General features: G+C 50.6%; 1 protein-coding gene across 2 annotated transcripts in view; it reads right to left on the bottom strand.

Annotated features, from left to right (window-relative positions):
• The window catches only part of Shb (SH2 domain containing adaptor protein B), a 109879-nt gene that overhangs the window by 51208 nt on the left and 38202 nt on the right, over positions 1 to 20469 (bottom strand). For both annotated transcript variants that reach the window (XR_007594256.1, XM_050155871.1), the window contains exon 2: positions 16554 to 16674. Coding sequence is in view for 1 of the 2 variants with exons in the window: in XM_050155871.1 (XP_050011828.1) it covers positions 16554 to 16674 (121 nt within the window). In the remaining variant the exon portion in view is untranslated. The remainder of the gene's footprint in view (positions 1 to 16553; positions 16675 to 20469) is intronic.

Raw genomic sequence — 20469 nt, 5'->3', positions numbered from 1 at the left:
ACCTCGTTCCTAACTGACATCTGGTACAGATGACTCACAGCCAGTCGGGTTGGTTCATGTCCACGGGAGAAGGCATGCCATTTTATATTGGACAGCTTTTCCGATAAAGTCGGCTTCAACCCCACAGTTCAGTATTTTCCATATCTGCCTCTCTGCAAAAGGCAACTCTGCTCGATCCTAACAAGATTCTGTGAAGTACAGTCTGGTTTTGTGGGTTCAAGAGTTTGACAGTTCTGCACCACAGCAGCCACCAAGCCCACGGGGAAGGAGCACCTTGGCACCGCGTTTCAAACCTGCTGTCTGGACCCAAGCCTCTCTCCTGAGTGCTCCGTTAAGTACATCATCTGCTGGCGCTTGGCATGTTTCCCTGCGCTGGGAACTACAACCACTGATGTGCTGTGACAGCTGAGTGCTGCTGCCAGACAAGCTTCCTCACTCAGCACCGGGGAGGCAAGGGCTGGCCAGAGCCCGAGGGGAGGGCGGCAGCTGTCACGGTGCAGCTGCCACCTCATAGACACTCACAGACTCACACTTCAGATTTCACTCACGTCCTCCTGACAAGGAGGCACCAGCCACAAGCCACATGACCAGAGGAGGCTCTGGCTCATCTTCCTCCTGCTGCAAGAGACAAAGAGGTGAAACACCCTGCACCTCTGTCACCAGGAATCTTCAAATGCCTGGGTGCAGAATGCCTTTTATGGTGGATGTCTATTGCCACCAGACCCAACAGCTCAACCATCTGCATCTGCCCTATGTCCTTGACTCAAGTACCTCTGCTTTTCCACATCTTTCCTCCAGCTCTATCAGAGTGCTGGCTGGACACTAGCCAGCCTGCAAAAAGGCAGTGGTCACAGCATGTGCCAAGCCTGCCGGATGACAGAGCCGCAGAGATCTTGCTGGGAAGTCTTCCACCATGCCTCCTCCGCTGGGGGAGGCTCTTGTCCAGTTTGCTTTTATCACTGACAATGTCAAACACATTAATAAAAGAAGGTATCACATGAGGAGCTGGGAGCCAAAAGGGAGGAGGGGAGACGGAATCTAGAAACCTCACAAACCCTTCACGGCCCCACATCATAGGCTGACCGAGCTGCCCTGTGCTCCACCACCCCAGCGTGCTCCACAGAAGGGCACTGCCACTAGGGTCCTTGAGCATACTCCACTCTACCTTCCAGAAGGAAGAGCTTAGGATCAAGTACCCCAAGACTGAAACCATCATCTCATATAGATGTCTTTCCACATCTAGTTGGGTCCCATCCAGCAGTTCCATACAATAGGTCAAATCATTCTGTTTCCTGGGCTTTAATTTTCAACTAATTTCTCTCACAGGCTCAGCATGAAGCTCCTGCTGCTCAAAGCAAGAACCTACCCCCACGCTGCTTGGGGACTGTCTACTTGTCCTACAACCTTAAATGGCTGTTTTGAAAATTGCCCTGCTGTGTGCCCAGTGCCAGCTAGGGGCCACAGGTGGGACCAGGAGGAGCAGCCACATGATCAAACTGTGGGTGACCTGTCCAGGGCCTGACTGAACACTTGAATTTCCAGAGGGCTGAGCCTTCCTTAACACCCTGGGAGAAGCTTTCTGAGTTTTGCAGGCTCAGCTGGACTCATGTGGAATCAGTTCTTATGGACAGTGGTCTTGAAGCTTGCCTAATTCACACACATCTAACTTCCAGATCCCAAGCCAAAACACCTGCAGTTCCATGGCCAGACGCAGGGGGCCTGTGAAACTTCAAAGGCAGTACTTACATAAGGTGACAGCTGGTGGAAAAGAAATGTTAAGTCAGTGAACACTTGCCTCTGAATCTACAACCCTTATCTCCAGGACACTGGCTGGCTCCCCAGCCCTTGAACACCAGAGAGACACACAGTGACAACCTCAGGGAGGCCACTGCTGGGCCTGCTCTAAGTCAAGGTCAGCACCTGCCCTACCCACAAAGGGGACTTTCCCTTTCAGTTCCTGTTTTCCAAGGCCAGCTCAGACTTTACCTCCTACAAGTGGTGCTGAGTGCCATCCCTGACCCTCTTTGGGGACTCCAATTGTCCCTTTGGTTCCAGGATAAACAATGATAGCACTATTCTGTTCTAATATCAATTAATTACTCAAGGTTCCAAGACATTTCCAGTGCTGACTTTAAAAACTGCCATGTGAGCCTGGTGGTGGTGGTGGTGGTGGCGGCAGCGGTGGCAGTGGTGGCTCATGCCTTTAATCCCACCACTTAGGAGGCAGAGACAGGTAGGTCTCTTGAGTTCGAGGCCAGCCTGATCTACAGCGTGAGTTCCAAGACAGCCAGGATTACACAGAGAAACTCCATCTTGAAAAACAATAAAACCAAAATCAATCAAACAAGCAAAAACTGTCACGAGTCTGTGTATGCAACCTCTAGTCCTGGACCGTCTCTCCGCAGCCTCAGTCTCTGGGAGTGGAGGCTCTCTATGATGACTGTATCATGTGGCCCAGTGCCCACCTGCTATCTGCAGGATTCCAATGTGCTTAATAATGCAATCCAGGGAAAAGATCAGTTCAATGTTGGAGGGGGCGGGGCAGAAAGGTGAAGGGTCAGCAATTCCAGACTACACTAGGGTAAAGACCAAACTCCTTCCTGGAAGTGGGAATGGAAAGTCACTGGGCATGCTGGCAAACACATGTCCTCACAAACCTGTGCGGCTCTGGCCAAGCTGGCTCCTGGGTGGCTCGCTCACCTCTGGCTATGGCTAGGCTGTTGTCACTCCGACAAATCTATCCTTTTATCACAATTACCGTATCCGCATGGCCCTCAGGACCCAGCTCTGGTATTAGTTCAGTTCATCTGAAGGTGATAGTAAATCCTGAGGGCCATCATGCTAGCTCATTGCTCTGCTACCCACAAGTACCATTCCCCCTTTTCTGCTCATCTTCTGGGGTTCAACTCGAAATTTGACCACTCAAAAGCCTTTCATGCTCCCTCTTTTCCTGGAATTTTGGTGAGTACACAACATCCCTGCAGGGCTCCATGTCCAGAAAACCAAACCTAGGCCATGCTTGCCCCCTCCGCAGTGGCCTGTGCCCTGGTTGGCCAAGTGTAATATTACTACCGAATGAACAGTACTCAATTTTAAGAGCTGCCACACCAACCCAGACCCTCTCTGTGATCTGAGCAGTCCAGCCCCACCACCCCAGGCCAGGCTATCAAACAGTAGGTGTTCGACAGCATCCAACAGCTGGAAAAAGCAATGGGGGGGGGGCATGACACAACACACCCTGGGGTCTAAGTCCCCCACAGAAATCCTTGCTAGAAGAAAGGCTTTGGAAAAGGATAGAGACAGAGAGGAGGAAGGCTTGCTGCATTACTGGGGACAATCACACAGGTAGAGAGTGACTTGTGTGTGTGGTGGAGCTGACTGGACTCTATGTAAAGCAGTTGCCTGGCTCATCTGCCCCCATAAAGGGTACACAGTGGAGATTAGAACACAATTTCAAGGCTACAGGAGCAATAATGACCAGCAGCGGGCAGCTCTGTGGGAAAGACAGTGGGAAAAGGGGCCCTACTAGTCAGACCATGATCCTGCTGGCCCTGGCTTCCTCACCACAACTGGCTCCATGGCTGTAAACTCCCCTGAACCGCAGACGCCCAAGAGACTCAGGACATCCCTCAGAGCCAGACAAATGGTCTCGGCATGGCCCGTCTTCAAACCCAGAAGAGCACATGCTTGGATAGTCCCCAAATAGTTTTTGGGATGCTCATTTTTCAGGACAGAAGGAAAGATCACACAGTTCAACTAGTTATTCTGTCTGTAGCAATGCAACAGACTTCAAAGAAAGGCGTAGACGGCTGAAAGAAAAGGCTCATACTCATCGTGCCTGAAGAAGTCCCAGGTCCTGTGCGGTGCTGCTGATGGAGCACTGAGCCAGGCAGAGCAGAGTCTGGCAGGGAAGAGTGGCGGAGGATGAAAGGGCAGCTGGAGGAAGACCTGGAAGTCTGTGGATCGTGGGACAAAGCAAAGGCTTCTGGCAAGTAAGTAACATGATCCATGAGATCACAGACCTGGGAAACTCATCAGAGGACAGCAAGGAGGGGAAGAAACTGGACGCCCAAGCTAGCTACTCAGCCTCACTCCCTCCTTCCCAAGATCTCTCCCAGACAGGGGTGGGAGACAGTGCAGCGTAGCCTAACTCCAATGGCTTCCCCCTTTACTTCTCTCTGATGCTGTCTGTGCACGTGTGCAATTAAGTACAATCAAGAAATATTTTTTTAAAGAAGCTGGATATGGTACATGTCTTTAATTTCAACACCGAGGAGGCAGAGGCAGATAGATCTCTGTGAGTTCCAGACTAGCCAGGGTTAAGTACTAAAACTCAGTCTCAAAATTAGAAAAAACATTTTTTAAAAAAGCAGGCATGGTTAAATTAGAACCCATCTTGAAGCAGGTTTCCATAGAAAAACACCTCCCACCCCAGGGAAGCAAATGCTGTCTTCTGCTCGCAAACTGGTTTCTGAGGTGCTGACTGGAAGCTGCTGATACCCAGACCATATGTTACTTAGGGGTCTGACAGCAGCCGGACGACCCTGGAGACCAGGAGCCAGCACAAGGGAGAAGGCTTCTGTGTTTGGGAGATGGGTGTTTCTGAGCTCGGAAGGATTTGCACGTGTCCAGAGTACTGTCTAAGTGGACAGCTACTACCCACCAGTCCGAGTCTCCTAACACTGAAGCCCCTCAGGTCAGGCCAGAGAGACTGGGGAGACCAGGAGAGGGGGTGGGCCGACACTCCTGTTCTCCACTCATAATTCACCCCCTATCACCTGTGGCCCTGCTCTCTTCCCAGACTGCAAGGTTCTTCTGGTCAGAACCACGCATGGCTGACACCACCACACTATAGTAGGTGGCATCCATTGTTCCTTCAGCCCAACTAGGTCCTTGGGACTTGCGTGGGCATGGCAAGGAGACATCAAAACAGACACATACCTCCACCTGCAATTGACAGAAAAACAGAAAAGGAAGAGATGGGATCCTGGTCTCAGAACCAGAGCCATGCACTACATAGTGTAGACTCCTGGGATCCAACAGGGGCCCGTGAGGGACAGCGCCTGAGAATATGCATTCTCAATACCACCCCTGATGACCTTGCTTTTTCATAGAGCTATATACAAAAACCTCTGTGTGAGACTTCAGGGTGGCTCGCCCCTCAATATGATCTGGAGTGATGGGCAGAGAGAACCTGGGGGCCTTTCAGAGTGCCTCTTTGCCACGTGCAGGATTCCTAAGCTTACAAAGCCTTTGTGGGATGCTCCCCATCGCACCCGGCCCTTAGCAGCTTGGGGCCCAGGGGTTTACGTGCCACAAGAAGGCAACAGTTCAGAAAATCACTCACTCAACCCAGACTGGACTGCAGTAGCCTTGCTTATGGCCTGGGCTAGGTTCCAGGCTCAATTTCCTCTGTGACTTCCAGAAAGTTCTTCAGCTTCTCTGAGCCTTCAAGCCCCCACCTATACAGAGGAGACAGTGTCCTTGCAGCGGTAAGGAAGTCTAAGAAGCAGGATGTGTTCAGCATGAAAATGCTGAGGAGTTTTCTGCCCACCTCACCGTCTCTGTCTCTGTCTCTCCTTTTTTTAGCAACAGGAAAGAGCCTGTTCTTTGCTCTGAGCTTCTTAGACTGAATCAGCTCTGAGGTGCTCTGGCATTCCGCCGCAGCAAGGGCAGCAGTGGTGGCTGCAGCAAGAAAGCACTTGCTTGGCATCTGTGGCTCACCCTTTCTCCTAGCCAGGAAGGCAGGAGCCCTTGGGAGGCCAACTCTGAATGGCCCTTTTTATAATAGCGAAGCCTCAAGTGAGCATGTGTTTGTGTCAGTGCATACACAGGGAGCTGGAGCCACCCTGTCAGGAGAGGTGATTGCCAAGCCCATCTCCCTGGCACAGCAACATCGGGTAATTAAAGACGGTAATTACAACCCTGTGTCTAGTGTCAAAGCCAGGGCTCTTTCCAGCTTCGACTATGACTCTCCCTGAGTGCACAGGCATGCAGGTTCTGGGGGTTGGGGAGCCTGGCTGTTCTGTTATGGCTTCCGTTCTTTGAATGCTTTCACTTACTCTTCCTTTCTTGTGGGCTGGGCTGCACACTCCTGAGCTGGGTCCTCTGCAGTCCTGTCTGACAGGTCCACAAGCAGCCCTGATAGTGGGAAGACAGCCACTGGCTCTGGGGTTTCCAGTTAACTCCAGTGGAAGCTACATTTTCCTAGGCCTGCATACTGGGCCCAGCTTGCTGATTCCAGTACTCTGCCTCGCCTGGCCATACTGACTTCTGCAGCCTTGAAGACAAGATGTAGGAGGAAACAAAGAATAGAAAAACCATCTGTCTCCCCACAGTCTCAAGTTCCAGAGGACAGGAGTGGTGACAAGCGACCCTCAACACAGGACCCGCCTGAACGTAGGCTAAGGGAAAGCCAAAGGGATTGAGATGACACAGCACAGAAGAGACCTCCTTCAGGCTCCTGCTCATTTTTTGGATGCACTGGCTTCCAGTTCCTTTCTTAGGAGAATAGCAAGGGATGCCTTCAGGGTTGTTTTAAGGACAAAATGAGATAATTCCTTAAAAGTGTTTTGTAATCAGTAAAAGAAAATGATTAGTCCCTCCTTCAAAGAACTGGGTGCTTCCTCCTGGAGGGAATTAGAGGAAGGTCAACTTGAGGGGTTTTCTCAAATCCACAGACTTCCTGAAACAAGCAGTTTCCCCTCAGACCCTTAGCCTATGAGAGGAATTGGGGGTTGGGTGGGACTCATGGTGGGCCCCACATGGCACAAGGACTTATTACATCACCCACTGCACTGGACAGAAGTGACAACCCCAAAGATATCAAAGACCAGGGCATATACCATAGAGAAGCTCCTGCCATTCACAGGTAATAAGCTCCCAGACAGACACCAGGAGACCTCAGCTATGGGGAGACCTTGGAGCCTAGCCTGGGACTACACCTCTACCAGTGGGGTGGAGTGGGACATTTCTGCCTTCTGTCTTCACCCTGAAAACATGGGGGGGGGGTGTCAGTCAACAAGTGTCCCAGACTAGTCAGCCCTGACGTGCTCACTGTGAAGGGAGATCTCCTGAGAAGAGAAGGTGCAGCTGCCAGCAACACCAGGCCACTCAGGTCAACACGGGCTAAACCAGACTGTAGTCCCACTGACTCCAGGGGGCTCTACCAAGAGCCCCAGGGCAGCAACAACTAGGGCTCCAGATTCTAAAGGTGAGGCTCTGCCCTGAGTCAGCACATACTTCCTTCCAGGTCCTGGCATTGAGCCCAGGGTATGGGGCTGGGGACCATACGGCAGCCAGGAGTCCCACAGCACTGGAGGTTCAGACACAGTGAGTTTCAGTCTAGATGAAAAGGAGCTGCGAATTTAGGGAGCTCACAGGCTGAACACATCAGTAACAAATGGGCCTTCTCTCTTAACATCTGGGCATAAGTTATGAGAGTAAAACAGACGCCACTTAGTTTATACTGGTATAGCAGCCTGGAGCGTACTGGGGATGAGGGTGAGGCCTAGGCAACTGTCTTGGGTAGGCAGACTCTGCACAGGACTTAAGTCCTGCAGCAAAACATGAGGGTTTCTGGGGTTGCTTTTCAGAACAGACTCTCCGGCCAACTTTTCCAACTCTAGCCAGCTATATCACTTGCCTCTGAGTCTAACATCCTTCTCACCTGTAATCAGAGGAAAAAGTCTATTGTGGGCAACCAGCATCTACAGACAAATAGAATGGACCACATCCAGTCCTGTTGGCCCCATTTATACAATGTAGAAGTCACTATGCATACTAGATACAACTCCAATGGACTGATTCCCTTCAGGCAGAGCCCATGTGGGCTCTATCTTGCAGCCCTGTGCTTGCTGCAGTTCTGAGATCAGGAGAATGCTCCACAAAGTCTCCTCAGCTCTCCTGTGATGTGCAGACCAGGAGCACAGGCAGGCAGCCCTTCCTCTATTTTATTCTACTCTGATACCCCCCCACTCGTCTGTCCCAACAGTAGCTCTAGGTTCCCAGGCAACACTGTAAACCTTTCGGCAGACTCTTGGGAGAAGCACCTCTTAGTAGGGAATGGGAAATAGCACAAAACAGAGAAGGTAGCAAGCCTGGCAGCAGAAGTCTGTGAGCTATGTTTTGAGGCTTGGGAAGCCGAATCCCAAGTTCAAGGCCAACCAGGATAACATAGTAAGACGCTGTCTGAAAATTAGAAAACACAGGTGGGATGTAGTTCACAGGTAGAGTGCTCTGCCTGACCAGTAGCTGTGTGTTCAATCCCTTGCACAAGACAGGCAGTCAGGCTGTGTGTGTGTGATGTGGGAGGCAAGGGTGATGCGGACACTCTGGCATCTATCAGTCCTACTGGATGGGGAGGCTGACATTAAGTAGCTGTTCTCTCGGCTCCTGGCCTCAGTTTTGTTTTTAACTGGGGGAGAAAAGGGACTGGCCCCAAGGGTCCACTCACGCTGACTTCACACTTGCCCCCAATCCTGTCACTACCACCCCAAGACCACAGCTTTCCTCGGCTCACTGTGGCTCCACTGACTTGCTTCTGCATAGGCTGGGACGGACTCCCTGAAGGCCCACTGGGCTCCAGCAACCTCTGCAGCCCCTACTCCTGGTTCTCAAAAGAGAAACAGCTTAGCCTTGGGGACACAGAGGAGGAAAAGCGTAGGTTAACTCCATGAGCACAAAGACTGTGGGAGTCTAGGGAAAGCTGCAGTTTGGCAGGTGGAGGGTTTCAAGGGACAGTAAGCCTAAGCTGGTTGAGCCAGGAATGCCACCCCCAATTCATGCCCAGAGTGAAGGACCGAGACAGATATCTACGTATCTGCTGAGGCAGCAGATTCTCCACAGACTCCCAATGTGCTGGGCCTCATATGAAAGATGCCTGGAAAAGCCAAGAGAGTAAGACTGAGGGAATGCATGGCTGGGAAAACTGGGGACACGAGGGCGTGGTGGCAGTCCCCATATATATACTTAAAGCCTGGTAGAATGGAAGGCCCTCCAGAGTCACAAGTCAGCATCAGGGAAGTCCAAGTGGACAGTGGCAGAGGTGAGGTCTCGTTCTAGGATGGTCTACGTTCTCATCATTCCCATGACGTTCCACCTAAACCAGCAGTCATTTGTCACAGGGACCTAGCCAGAATCTCAAACACTGACGCTGCCAGTCAGAAGGACAGGGATCTCAGCTCTGCTCACCTCCAGATTTTACCCCCAGGGTGGCAAAGAAATGGATGTGGGGTTGGGGAGACAGCTCAGGGCTAAAGTGCTTGCTGTGTCAAGCATGATGGCTGAAGTTCAGATCTCCAGAACGTAAATGCTGTAGATGGGCGGCCTGTAACTTCAGCCTCAGAACGGGTGATAGCATTCCCCAAGCAAGCTGGCTAGTAAAACTGGCCGTATTGAGACTAGCCAGCCACACCTGCGTAAGAGCCCTCCCTCTTCACTGAGTAGACAGTGATCTGGGGACGGTTCCCAGGATCAACCTCAGGCTTCTGCATGCATTCACATATGTGTGTGTAGACAGGAAAATGGAAACGGGGTAGGTGATATTTAAGTCATTAAAACCTGCAATGGGGGGGGAGGCAGTGAGATGACTCAGCAGATAAAGCACGATGCTGCACAGGCTGTCAACTTGAATTCAATCCTCAGAACCCACGTAAAGGTTAAAGGCAAGAAACAACGTCAAAGCTGTCCTCTGACCTCCACATGTATGGCAGAAACATGCCTACCTTCTAGTGTTATACACACATATTTAAAACAAGCAAGCAAGCAAAAAGTATTAGCAATGCAATCCGACTGTGGAGAGGCTTCTTCTCAACATTCAAACCCCTGAGGGTCAGTGACAAGCAGTCGGGCAGATTAAAAAAAAAAAAAAAAGGGAGCATCATTTTATGTGGTCGTCATATTCAGGCCATTTGCTTCCGAAAGAACCAGAGGCAGTGTGCCACAGCGAAACACACTGGAGGGGGAAAGCCAGGATGGGAGGCACCTACAGGGTCAGTCTATCAGAATCACCAACTTTGCTGCCCTCAGTATCCATCCTCCACAAGCATGACCAGATAAGAAAGGCCCTCCGTGAGAGAGAGGCCAGGAAGGGGGCAGAATTTCCTGCGACCTAGCTTCCTCCCAGAGCCCTAGGGAGGTTCCTGGCTAAATCTATAAAAGGCACCCTTTAAATACAGATCTGTCACCTTTTAAGTTTCCAGAAAGGCCACTTGAGCCCTACTTAGGAGGAGGGGGGGATATTAATTAGACAAATAACAGGGTTCAGAATAGTCACCAAACCCCTCTTTGGGCTTCAGAGGATGTAAGCAGACGCTGGTGTCTTTGGTGAGCCCTGCAGATCCCTCAACCCAGGAACACAAACCTCTCTGTCTTGGCCTAGGCTTCTGGGGCACCCTGGGACCTGTCCTGAACTGACCCCAGCTCCTGCTCTAAGACACCAACATAAATTGGTCTCTCTAGCCCCCAAAGGCACCGATATCTGCACTCAATGACTCCTGACAGAGGAGCCTCCCTCTCTCCTTCTTAGCCAGAATGCTCCTAACAGGTAAGTGATGCTCCCATCCTCCCACTCACTGAGGACCCCACTGAAGTCACCGGGCTTCTCCTGTCCTTTCCTTATGCACTGCACTGGCTGGAAAGGTTTCCCAAGTCACCCTCCAGCAGCACCTGCACAGCCAGTGCCAGGCTATTGCCTCAACTCTCTGACCTAGATAACTGACTCTCTTGGCCACAGAGCCACAGAACCAGTCTGCCAGCCAGTCCTCGCTGTTCTATCCCACCCCATACCCAGGCAGACACATCATCCTAAAACAACTTCCGAACTATGCCTCGCCCCTGCAGGGTGTGCCCAGGATAAAAGGAACAGGGCTGCAATGGACCTGAGTTCCTGAGCCTATGTGAGAACAGAAGTCTCCATTCTGCTCTTGATAAATATAGACCCTGAGTTCCAGGCCTCGGGAACCATGGCCAGGTGACAGTGCCCTCCTTGGTCCTGAACTGACTCCAAGCTCCATGAGAACAGGGGTTTTACTCATCAATAAACTCTGGCACTCAGAACGTCTGAGCGAGATAAAATATAAATGCAAGACAGAGACTGCTCAAGCTAAGTATTGAGACAAGATCAAGCAGAGAAAAGGATGGGTGAACCGTCAGACAAGATGCCAGCAGAGCCCAGAGACCAGGGCTTCCCTTCAGCATCACCCTGTGTGGCCCAGTTCCCACCCTTGATCTTCACCCAATCCCCATGTCCTTCCAAGACCAGATTATCTCTCCAATGTCATTTGACCTGCTTTATACTAAAGACAATCATGTGCTTGCAGGCAGGAGCACCTAACTGCCATAGAAAGACAGGGTCTTGCTATATAACCAAGGCTGGGCTCAAACTTCTTTGGTTTTGACCTCCAGATACTGGGCTACAAATACATATACATCTGGCTCTGTTCTGGTCTTGTTGCATCTTTCCTGAAAAACCTGGATGTACTCAGAGTCAGTAGTTCCTGTGGGAGAGGGCAGAGGAAACAACTCTGGGGGCCCCATCACCATGGAAACCCAGCTTCCCACCTCTCCACCCACCCTGTAGCTGGGCAGGTGAGAAGTACAGGGCTGGGTGTGTAAGCTCCACTCTTTCCCAAGAACAGGGAAGTCATCGCTGACTAATCCATAATCTATTTACATTTGATTATCTCCTTCCTGTCCAGTGGGTAAGATATTCCAGTAAATGACAGACCAACCAGGGAACTGCACCATCCCTGATACCAGATGAACCCTCCTGCCTGCCAGATGGGAGGAGGCCAAGTCAGGCTTCAAAACATTTCAAAACAAGGACCAGGAGGAGCCCCGTTCTGTAAGTCGGGAGACCAGCTCTGCTGAGTGTAACTGTGGCCAGTGGATGCCTGTCTGGGTCCCAGGAAGAAAGAATGCCACGCCAAAGGACTGTTCTTCATCATGTCGCTCCATCAAGGGAGCACTCTAATCACCAAGGCAGACTAAATCCCGAACCCACCGGGGGCAGCTGGGGAGTAAGGGACACAAGCAGGTGCAGGGACCCTTTGGAAAGTAGATGTACAGGGCAGAGTGGGTGAGGATGAAGGGGACATGTTGGGAACAGAATCCACTGCACTGTGAAGCTTGGAGAAGGGCCACGCCTATCCTCTGCAAGAAAGGCCCTGCACTCTCCAGAAACCAGACCAGCTGTCCAAAACAACACAGATGGCAGCGAACAGAGATGGGAATCTCAGGCGAGGCCCAGGGCCCTTCTCTGAGAAGTATCTGTTGGACTCTAGACCAGAAGCAGAGACCAGACTAGCAGGGTCAGAGGGTGCTCTTCCTGTCTGGGAGCAGAGGTCAACATCTACCACCTGCTAGAGACTTGGGGGTATTGCACAGGAAAGGCCAGGAGATTCAGAACTACCAGGGGTCTAGCAGCCCCGAGAGACTCCAGAAGCGGTACTCCATAGATTTACAGTCAATCTAGATCTCTTCCCTTTTTTGGATTTGTTTGACACCTGGTGATAAAAAGCAGAATCCAGTTTTACAGATGAAGGAATGAAGCAGAGGGGGAAGAAACCTGCCCAGGGCCACGTGGCAAACCAAAGACTAGAGGCCCCACCATTTCCTGCATTCCTCATAAAGAATACTGTTTTCAATATAGCATCGGCCACCAGAGAGGCTGCACAAGAGGAGATAACACGTGATACGTCCCTCTGGCCTCTTGGACAGCACAACTACCACATACAGGGTTTGAAAGAGAAGACGAGCAGGACCAAGGAGGTCACACGCAGGGGCAGTGCTGTGTGGAACGACCTCTCTTGGTCTCTTATGCTGTAAGGCTGATTTAGTAATAACGACAGCTAAGGAGTTTTTAATGTGTAATTACATATTTAAAAGTAAGTGAAAATGCTTTCAATTAATACCAAAGTGACTCATCTTAGGAGTCCTGAGTGCTTCTGTCAAGGATGTTGGAGGCAAGAGGGGAGCACAGGCAACAGTGACCTTCCCTTACTTCCATAGCCCCCTGGGAAGAGCTAGGACTGGGTTCTGAGGAATGTGTTGTTAGCAGGCACACAAAGGCTGGATGGGGTACTACTGCTTCCTTTGCTGGCCTCAATGTGCTCTGCGAACTGGCAGCAGAGTGCTTGGCCCTCTCATGCTCCATCAGGGCTAAATGAGTGAAGCTGTAGAGTGTGCAGGGAAGTCCTCGGCGAAACTAACGACCAACTGTCACCCGTATCATCTCATCCAAAGCCCCCTCGAGTCAAAGGCCTACTCAGGCTCTGCTCTGGTAATCCCGCATACTTGTCCCCACTGACCTACAGTCCCAATTCTTTTGCATTTTTATTTAATATTATTTTTGATTAGGTATGTAAGTGGGAGAACTGTAATGCATCTGAGTGCATGTGTCCACAGAGACTGAAAGGTATCAGGTCCCCTGGTGCTGAGATAGCTGGGACAGAGACTTGGGGAAAGGTAAAGCTGGCCTGTAGCTGGGACTGGTGGCACAGGCCCATGGACCTAGGTACTCAGGAAGCCGAAACCTACCTGGCTTACCAAGACCACTACAAAATAAGACGACTTCGGAAATAGCTGTTCAGTGTTGGAATGTTTGTCTGAACTGATATGAGGTCCTAGATTCAACCTCAGCACCGAGGCAAAAAACAAAGTAACAAAATACTTGGGCTTCACCTGAAGCAGTCTGAGCACTGGCCCAATAGGAAATTTGGTCTAAGGACGTCAAATATGGGGGGGGGGGGCAAGAAAGAAACCTAGGAATATTCTTGTCTTTCTTTCTGAGGTAGCAGAGCAGAGAAGAAGCCAAGATCAGAATCTGAGAGTCGAGCCAAGGAAGACCTGTTCCCTTCATGGGGCCAGTCCTGAAAAATAGGACAATCTGTGTGTGTGAAAGGTAGTTACAATAAATCACGGCATCTCAAGGATTCGGGGTTAACATGGACCTCAGGTCACTGGGAGCCACTCAACCATCTGAAATGTAACAACCCTTCCCAATGTTCTCTGCTTTAACATCACTGAGGACAGGCTGATTACTGATTCGTAAAATAGCCTCACATTTAACCAGTGGCTTCAAAATAAGTCTCACAAGGATTAACTCTTTTTGTTTTTTTCTACTCTCAGTTTCCCAATTCCCAGAAGGAATGGCTGGAGGTCTCTGGCTCTCCAGCTGGGTCTTTTGTCTTGTGGAAGGAGCTGAGGGTTTACCAAGTGAGGGCTTCTTCACTCAGGCAAGGCAAATGCTCCCCCACTGAGCTGCATCCTCTGATCTGTGCTGCCAGGTTTTGAGGCAGTTCTGTAAGACACTCAGGTAGTGAGGTAAATAGGGCTCTGATAACCAGAAGGCACCTGGGCACGGAGGCTCTTGCAGGTGTCACAAGCAGAGCCCTGGAGACAATGAGCTGAGGCATCAGAGGAAGCTACTAGTGCTTACTTAGGGGCTGGAACCAGTTGTCTGTTTGCAGAAGCTCCCATGGCCAACCACCTGGAGCTAGGGTTGCAAAGGGGCAAAGGTCATCAGTGAATCCAGCATGAGATGGCAATTTGCCAAGACACTGGAAACCAAGCCACAGCACCAGTCCCACAAAGAAGGTGCTAGACGGTAGTTCTCCACTGGTAAAAACAGGTCCTCCACTCTGATCCCACATTAACCAGTGCAAACGAGGGCTAGAGAATCTGATCACTTCTACTTTCATTGTTACTGTCGCTGACACAGGGAAAACCAGAGGCACAGATGCTGCCTGAGTTGCCGCTAGTGAGCAGCCCAAAGCAGCCTTGCACAGCACACTGCCGGACTTAAGGAGGTTGTTTGGGTGGTGTGTGCTTATTCCAGATGTGCTTCACTACAGCCTGGGGCCCTTCCATGCACGGGACACTGCCCTGGACTAGATCCAGTACACACAAGAACAGAAATTACAACAGTAACTCTAAACGGGTCACTCTCAAAGCTTAAACAAATGGGCTGAAATATGGCTAGGTAGGTAGAGAGCATGCCTTGCCCAAGACCTGATTCCCAGCACTGTGTAACTGACCGTGGTGGCGTATCCTTGTAAACCTAGCACCTAGGAGGTCAGCCAGGGCTACAGACACAGCCTAAACACTTAAAACTTCCTGGGCCACCCATCCCATGGCCACCTCCAGCACCAACCTCTTCCTGATTCTCCCCAAAGCAAGTTCTGGGTCTCTTCATGGATCTGAATCCCTTCCTGGAGCACTTACACACTGACAGCTCACCCCTGACCATGCCCACAATATCAGCCACCACAGTGATGGTACACACCAAGACTCCAGAGACACAACAAGCCCTGGCAAGATCCTCACAACCAGAAACTGCCCCTTGTAAGTGCTGGAAAAGATGTGGGTAAAGTGAGTCATGGTCTCCCAGTGAGAAAGAGGACAGCAAGGGCAGCAAACATTAGGTACTTTGCATAGCATAGCGGCCAGCTGTTCTGGTAGCCACAGAATCCCGTTCTGGGATTACAAGGTACCCTCCTCTTCTACCAGTTAACCAGTGCCATGACCTGGCCTGCTTCCACATTTGCCCTGGCTGGTAGTTAGCTTCAAGTAAGGTTTTCTGCCCACTTCTCTGCACTCGGGGTTTTTGTGCAAACTCTCCTATAGCTTTTGGTATCTCTAGATGACTGTGTTCTGTTCTGAAAGTCTTTTTCTGATGTTGGTGAAACACAAGCCGATAAAATGTGGGGAAGGAGTGGGTGAAAGGGCTCAGCAAGTGAGGGCACTTGCCGCCAAGCCTAAGGACCTGAGTTCAATCCTAGGGACTCACATGGTAAAACATCGATTCCTGTCACTCTGTCATCCACATGTGCATGTCACATATTTTTTTAAAGATTTATTTTTTATTACGTATACAGTATTCTCAGTATTCTGTCTGCATGTATGCCTGCAGACCAGAAGAGGGCACCAGATCTCATTACAGATGGTTGTCAGCCACCATAAAGTTGCTGGGAATTGAACTCAGGACCTTTGGAAGAGCAGGCAATGCTCTTAACTGCTGAGCCATCTCTCCAGCCCTGTTGCATATATTTTGCACACACTCGCAATAATTTTTTTAAGTATGAGATAAAACAGCACACTGCCCCTCAGCTGTCACTGTGAGCAAGCACTCTTTCACAGTGAAGGCAACAAGATGTGCAGCAGGCCTCGCTCTTGTCTTCTTGTTGCGCTGTAAGTCCTGTGTGCTATGGTTTAACTGTGCGCTGTCCCCCCAGAACTGGAGACCTGTTCACCAGCTGCTCCACACAGCAGGTGGTGGTGGTGGTAATGGGGATGGAGTCTTCAAACAGAGACTAATGCCAACTTGTGGAAGTGACTGGGCACTTGGCTCTGTAGGGCTGAGGCTGTCGCTATAAGAACAGGCAAGCTCCTCCCTGTCTCTTCTGTGCAGGTTGCTGGTTCTGCTTTTTGCCATACTATGATGTAGCGTGAAGCCCTGGACAGTGTGTCCACCTGATAAAAACCTCAGTCTTGTGTATTCTGTTACCGCAATAGAAAACAAACTAAAACTCTGTGCCAGCCGCTCTACTTACCTGTCATGATCCTTTGGGCTTCATAGGGCTCCATGTAGCCAGCGCTTTCCCCCTTTCCGGTTTTGCTCTTGAGGTCATTCTTGGCATCAAAAGGATCCGAGTAGTCATCAGCTATGGTCACCTGCAGGGAGGAAGAAGAACGTGAGGCCATCTTTCGCCACCCTTTGCAGCCAGGCCAACAGAAACTGTTCCTGGGCTGCTCATATGGAGGGGTGGGGGAGGCAGACACATGAGCCCACCCTGGGGGAACTGGAAGGGCAGCTGGGTGAAGGCCGGTGACAAAGGACAGAGATGAGGACCTGTAGTCTTGCGGAGTGTATGATTATGTTTAACCGAATAGAGAGAAAGTTGGGTGATCAGAGTTTAGAAACGCTGGCAGGCCCTCGGTGTCAGCTGAGGCACAAGACCTCAGCCAAGGATAGCTGCACTCAGCATTCCACTTGTCTCCAAACCTGGAACACAATCCCGCTGTGGGTCATCACACAACAATTCGGTGAGATCAACATGCTATAAAAGACGAGTGTGGCCCTACACAGGCCAAATGAGAACACTAAACTCAGTGCTGTACAGATACCAAGGGTTAAAAAAAAAGGCTCAGGAGCCCAAGGAAGTCCAGGGTGGGCAGCATCGTCCCCAGATCTTCCCTCATGAGGCCAATCCTAGTGCCCTCACCTGGCAGCAGGCCAGAGCCCTGCCAGCCCTTTGACTAACAACAGGGGAAGAATGAGTCACTGGGGCAGGACTCAGGCTGGGCGAGGACTCTGAAGAACTGGCATTTGTAGAATTCCTGCGGCCCTAGAGGTGAAGGGCGACAACATCCAGTTGAAAGCTTCAGAACACAGTGCCTTTCCGCTATTTCTAACTCCCCGAGTCCTCACTCTCTCAACCCACACTTCATCACAGATCAGCCTCACCCTAAACTCTGAGAGCCCTTCCCCCCATCCCCACCCTCCAGGTTAGGTGTCTAGCAACAGGCAAATAAGTCCTCAGTCTCCCAGCTGCTGCCCCAGGGAGGGAGGAGGTTAGCATCCCCTTGATGAATTGTTATTTAAATTGTGGGTTTAATTAGAAACCACGGGAGCCGGAGCCACTCTTTTCTCTGGGCTCCTGGAATGCAAGGTATTTGCAAAGGCCTGTAAACCCAGCAAAGAGAAAGACTCGGGTCTGCCTGGTGAATGTCAGCCTGTGGTAGCCCTGGCAGGAGGCACAAGTGATGCCCACAGAGGGACTTTCAATTGTCCCTGGTCACTAAACTGGACCGTACCCATCAGAGAGGACCCAAGCCCAGAGCACCCAACACCTAAGTAGATAAACCAGGTCAGACTCTGGGTCCCAGGGGCTCCAGATGAAGACGTGGTAATCACTGCTGCTCCCGGTCCACACGCCTTCACTGTCTTTGCAATCTGAAAATCCTCCTCTGGTTTGCAGTGAGGATGGGAGGGAGGAAGTGTTTCCCCCAAGGGGGAAAATTATTTGGTTTTTTGCTGGGGACCATGGGTGGTAAGGTGGTGCCCAGCCTGGCTGGAGTCTCCGAGTAATTCAGCAATCAGCATTCCAGCCCCTTTCGGAAGTGCTCTGTAATTTGCAAACACGGAGACTTGCAGGACAGAAACCAAATCTTTGTTCACCAAGGGATGGGAGCGCTGGGAGGCCTGTAATAAAGCAGGCACTATCTATATTTTTTAATTAAAATGAGCTGAGGCTGCCATAGGCCCCCAGCTGCCTGCCTTGCTTACTTCCTTTACAATAAGAATTTATAAATCCTAAAAGCAGAAAAACCCCCTAGTCTCTGATGACATGTGGTTCCGGTTATACCTGCTGACAGCTGAGAATGCTTCCGTTTAAAAAAAAAAGTTTAGAGTTCTGTTAGTTTAAGAAGCATATCAGAAAGTTCCTAAAATGTATTTTTATTCAATTTGCTTTTGAACTTCAAAGTGAGGCTGGTGGAGGGGAGTAAGTTTAAGCAACCCGAAACTTGGCAAACACAGCCCCAAATGGTCCAGCCTTACGCAAATCACGTCCTAGCTCAAAGTGAAACTTTAACCAGGTGGTAGAAGCGGAGCAAAAGATGGCAGAGCCCCTTGTGAACAGCCAAAGCAGAATTGTCCTGGTCATCTGGGGCTCATGGGCAGGAGGTGTGCCTCTAAGCTGCCATACATTCTGATGAAATGAGTAGCTGTCCACAGACTTGGGCCTGCTGGGGTCGCTGTGCTTAGCAGATCTTCCTGTAAATCTGTATCAGCAGTTCAACTGCACGAGCAGCTTGCTTTGGGAAGCCTGGTCCCTGGCCCTGCATTAATGGACACACGACAGGGATCCAGGCCACATCTTCCTTGGCTCTCTCTCCCCTAGGAGAGCTTTCATACAATGCAGGTGACCCAGCTCAGGCTACAGCCCCTAGAGAGTTTTCACAGCTCACACAACATCCCCAGCAGGGCCAGACCCAGTAGCTGAGCAGTCCAGGAGGCCCTCTGGGCCAGCCCACAAAGCCTCACCCCCACACTGGGATTTAGATCCCACCATATCCCAAAACTCAACATCATGGCTCTCCAGGCTGCTGTGTTTGCCGTTTGCCGTGGGGATTAGCTGTGTAATAGGAAGCAGTCTTCCTGTCCATCCCCAAGGGAAGTGCTAGAGGAAGGTGAGCGTTGCCACTTGGCTACCCTTCCAGATGCCTGGGTGATTATTTTCATTGCTCTTTTAAGATAGCTGCCCCTGCATGAATAACTGGGACCGCTCATGGTAAGCAGCAAGGGACACTCTGACAGCTAACTTTTAGCAGGATTAATAGAAATCTCCAAATACACGTAGTCTGACTCAGCAATTTCACATCTCAGTATTTACTCCTAATTGTACACAAGGGAACATGGGCAAAGATGCTCACTAAAGTAAGTATTAATGGGAAGTCCCCGTAACCTCAGTATTCACCAACAGAGGAACTGCTAAGCATGCCGTCTCAGCCCACACTGGGGATTATTGTCCAGCACGTTAATATTCGTGATGCTAACAGCATTCTCCACGAGTTGTTTGCTCTGAAAGGGTTATAAATGGTATGCTAAATACAACATACCTATGTGTGAGAAATGAAACAGGAACCTGAACTGATCAGTCGGAGAAAGTCAGCACAGGGCTGGTGCCTAGACTGACGTGTGGGTAGGGTCAGGGCTGCAAACAAGAAGGGCCTATTTATTACTTACTGTGTGACATGCAAACCCAAACTTGCGGCAAACTGTTCTTACCACAGGCTATTTTTGGAACAGCAGACAGACTGCTTCCCAAACCTGTCTGAAGACAGAAATGGCCCAGGATGGTTGTTAAGGCCTCAACTGTCTGTGTACTTAACAAGCGTCCCAGGTGATTCTTATCAGGAAGAAAAGAAAGAGCAGGCCCCGCCCACTAGTCTCACTAGTCTAAAGGTAAACCTACAGTCACTATTCTGGAATTTCACTTTTCCCAGGGACTTCCCAGCGACTTCTCAGCTCAGGAGGGTCAGCAGGAGTGAGAACTGACCTTGGTCCACTGTTTGAGAACCGACTTCAGATGCAGGAAGCAGGGAATCCTCTGAAATTTTGAGAGCTGGTTCCAACTGAGTGACACGGCCTATGCAGGAGGGTTTCCCCCAGGAAGCTCCCTCCAGGAGGTTCCCAGTCCATAAGACCACAGGACTCGCCATTCAGGTGTTTTTCAGGCCTTGTTTACCAGGCTCTCAGCACACATGCACACGCACACACCTAACTCCTGGAAGGACTTGCAGCACTGCCAAGAACAGCCACTGTAGAAACACACTCAAGTCCTACATCCAGTCTTCTACCAAAGAGGAGGAGGAGAGAGCAGCGCATGCACCAGCCCATACCACCTCCTCAGGTACCTGCTGCTTCTGCAAACCGGTACAGCGGTTCCAGTTCACTTGTGGGTT

This window comes from Alexandromys fortis, unplaced genomic scaffold, assembly GCF_014885135.2.
Source record: "Alexandromys fortis isolate MF-2015 unplaced genomic scaffold, M_Fortis_MF-2015_v1.1 scaffold_92, whole genome shotgun sequence".
Classification (NCBI taxonomy): Eukaryota; Metazoa; Chordata; class Mammalia; order Rodentia; family Cricetidae; genus Alexandromys; species Alexandromys fortis.
Note: the sequence above shows the minus strand (reverse complement) of the source record. Positions and strands in the feature narration are given on the sequence as shown.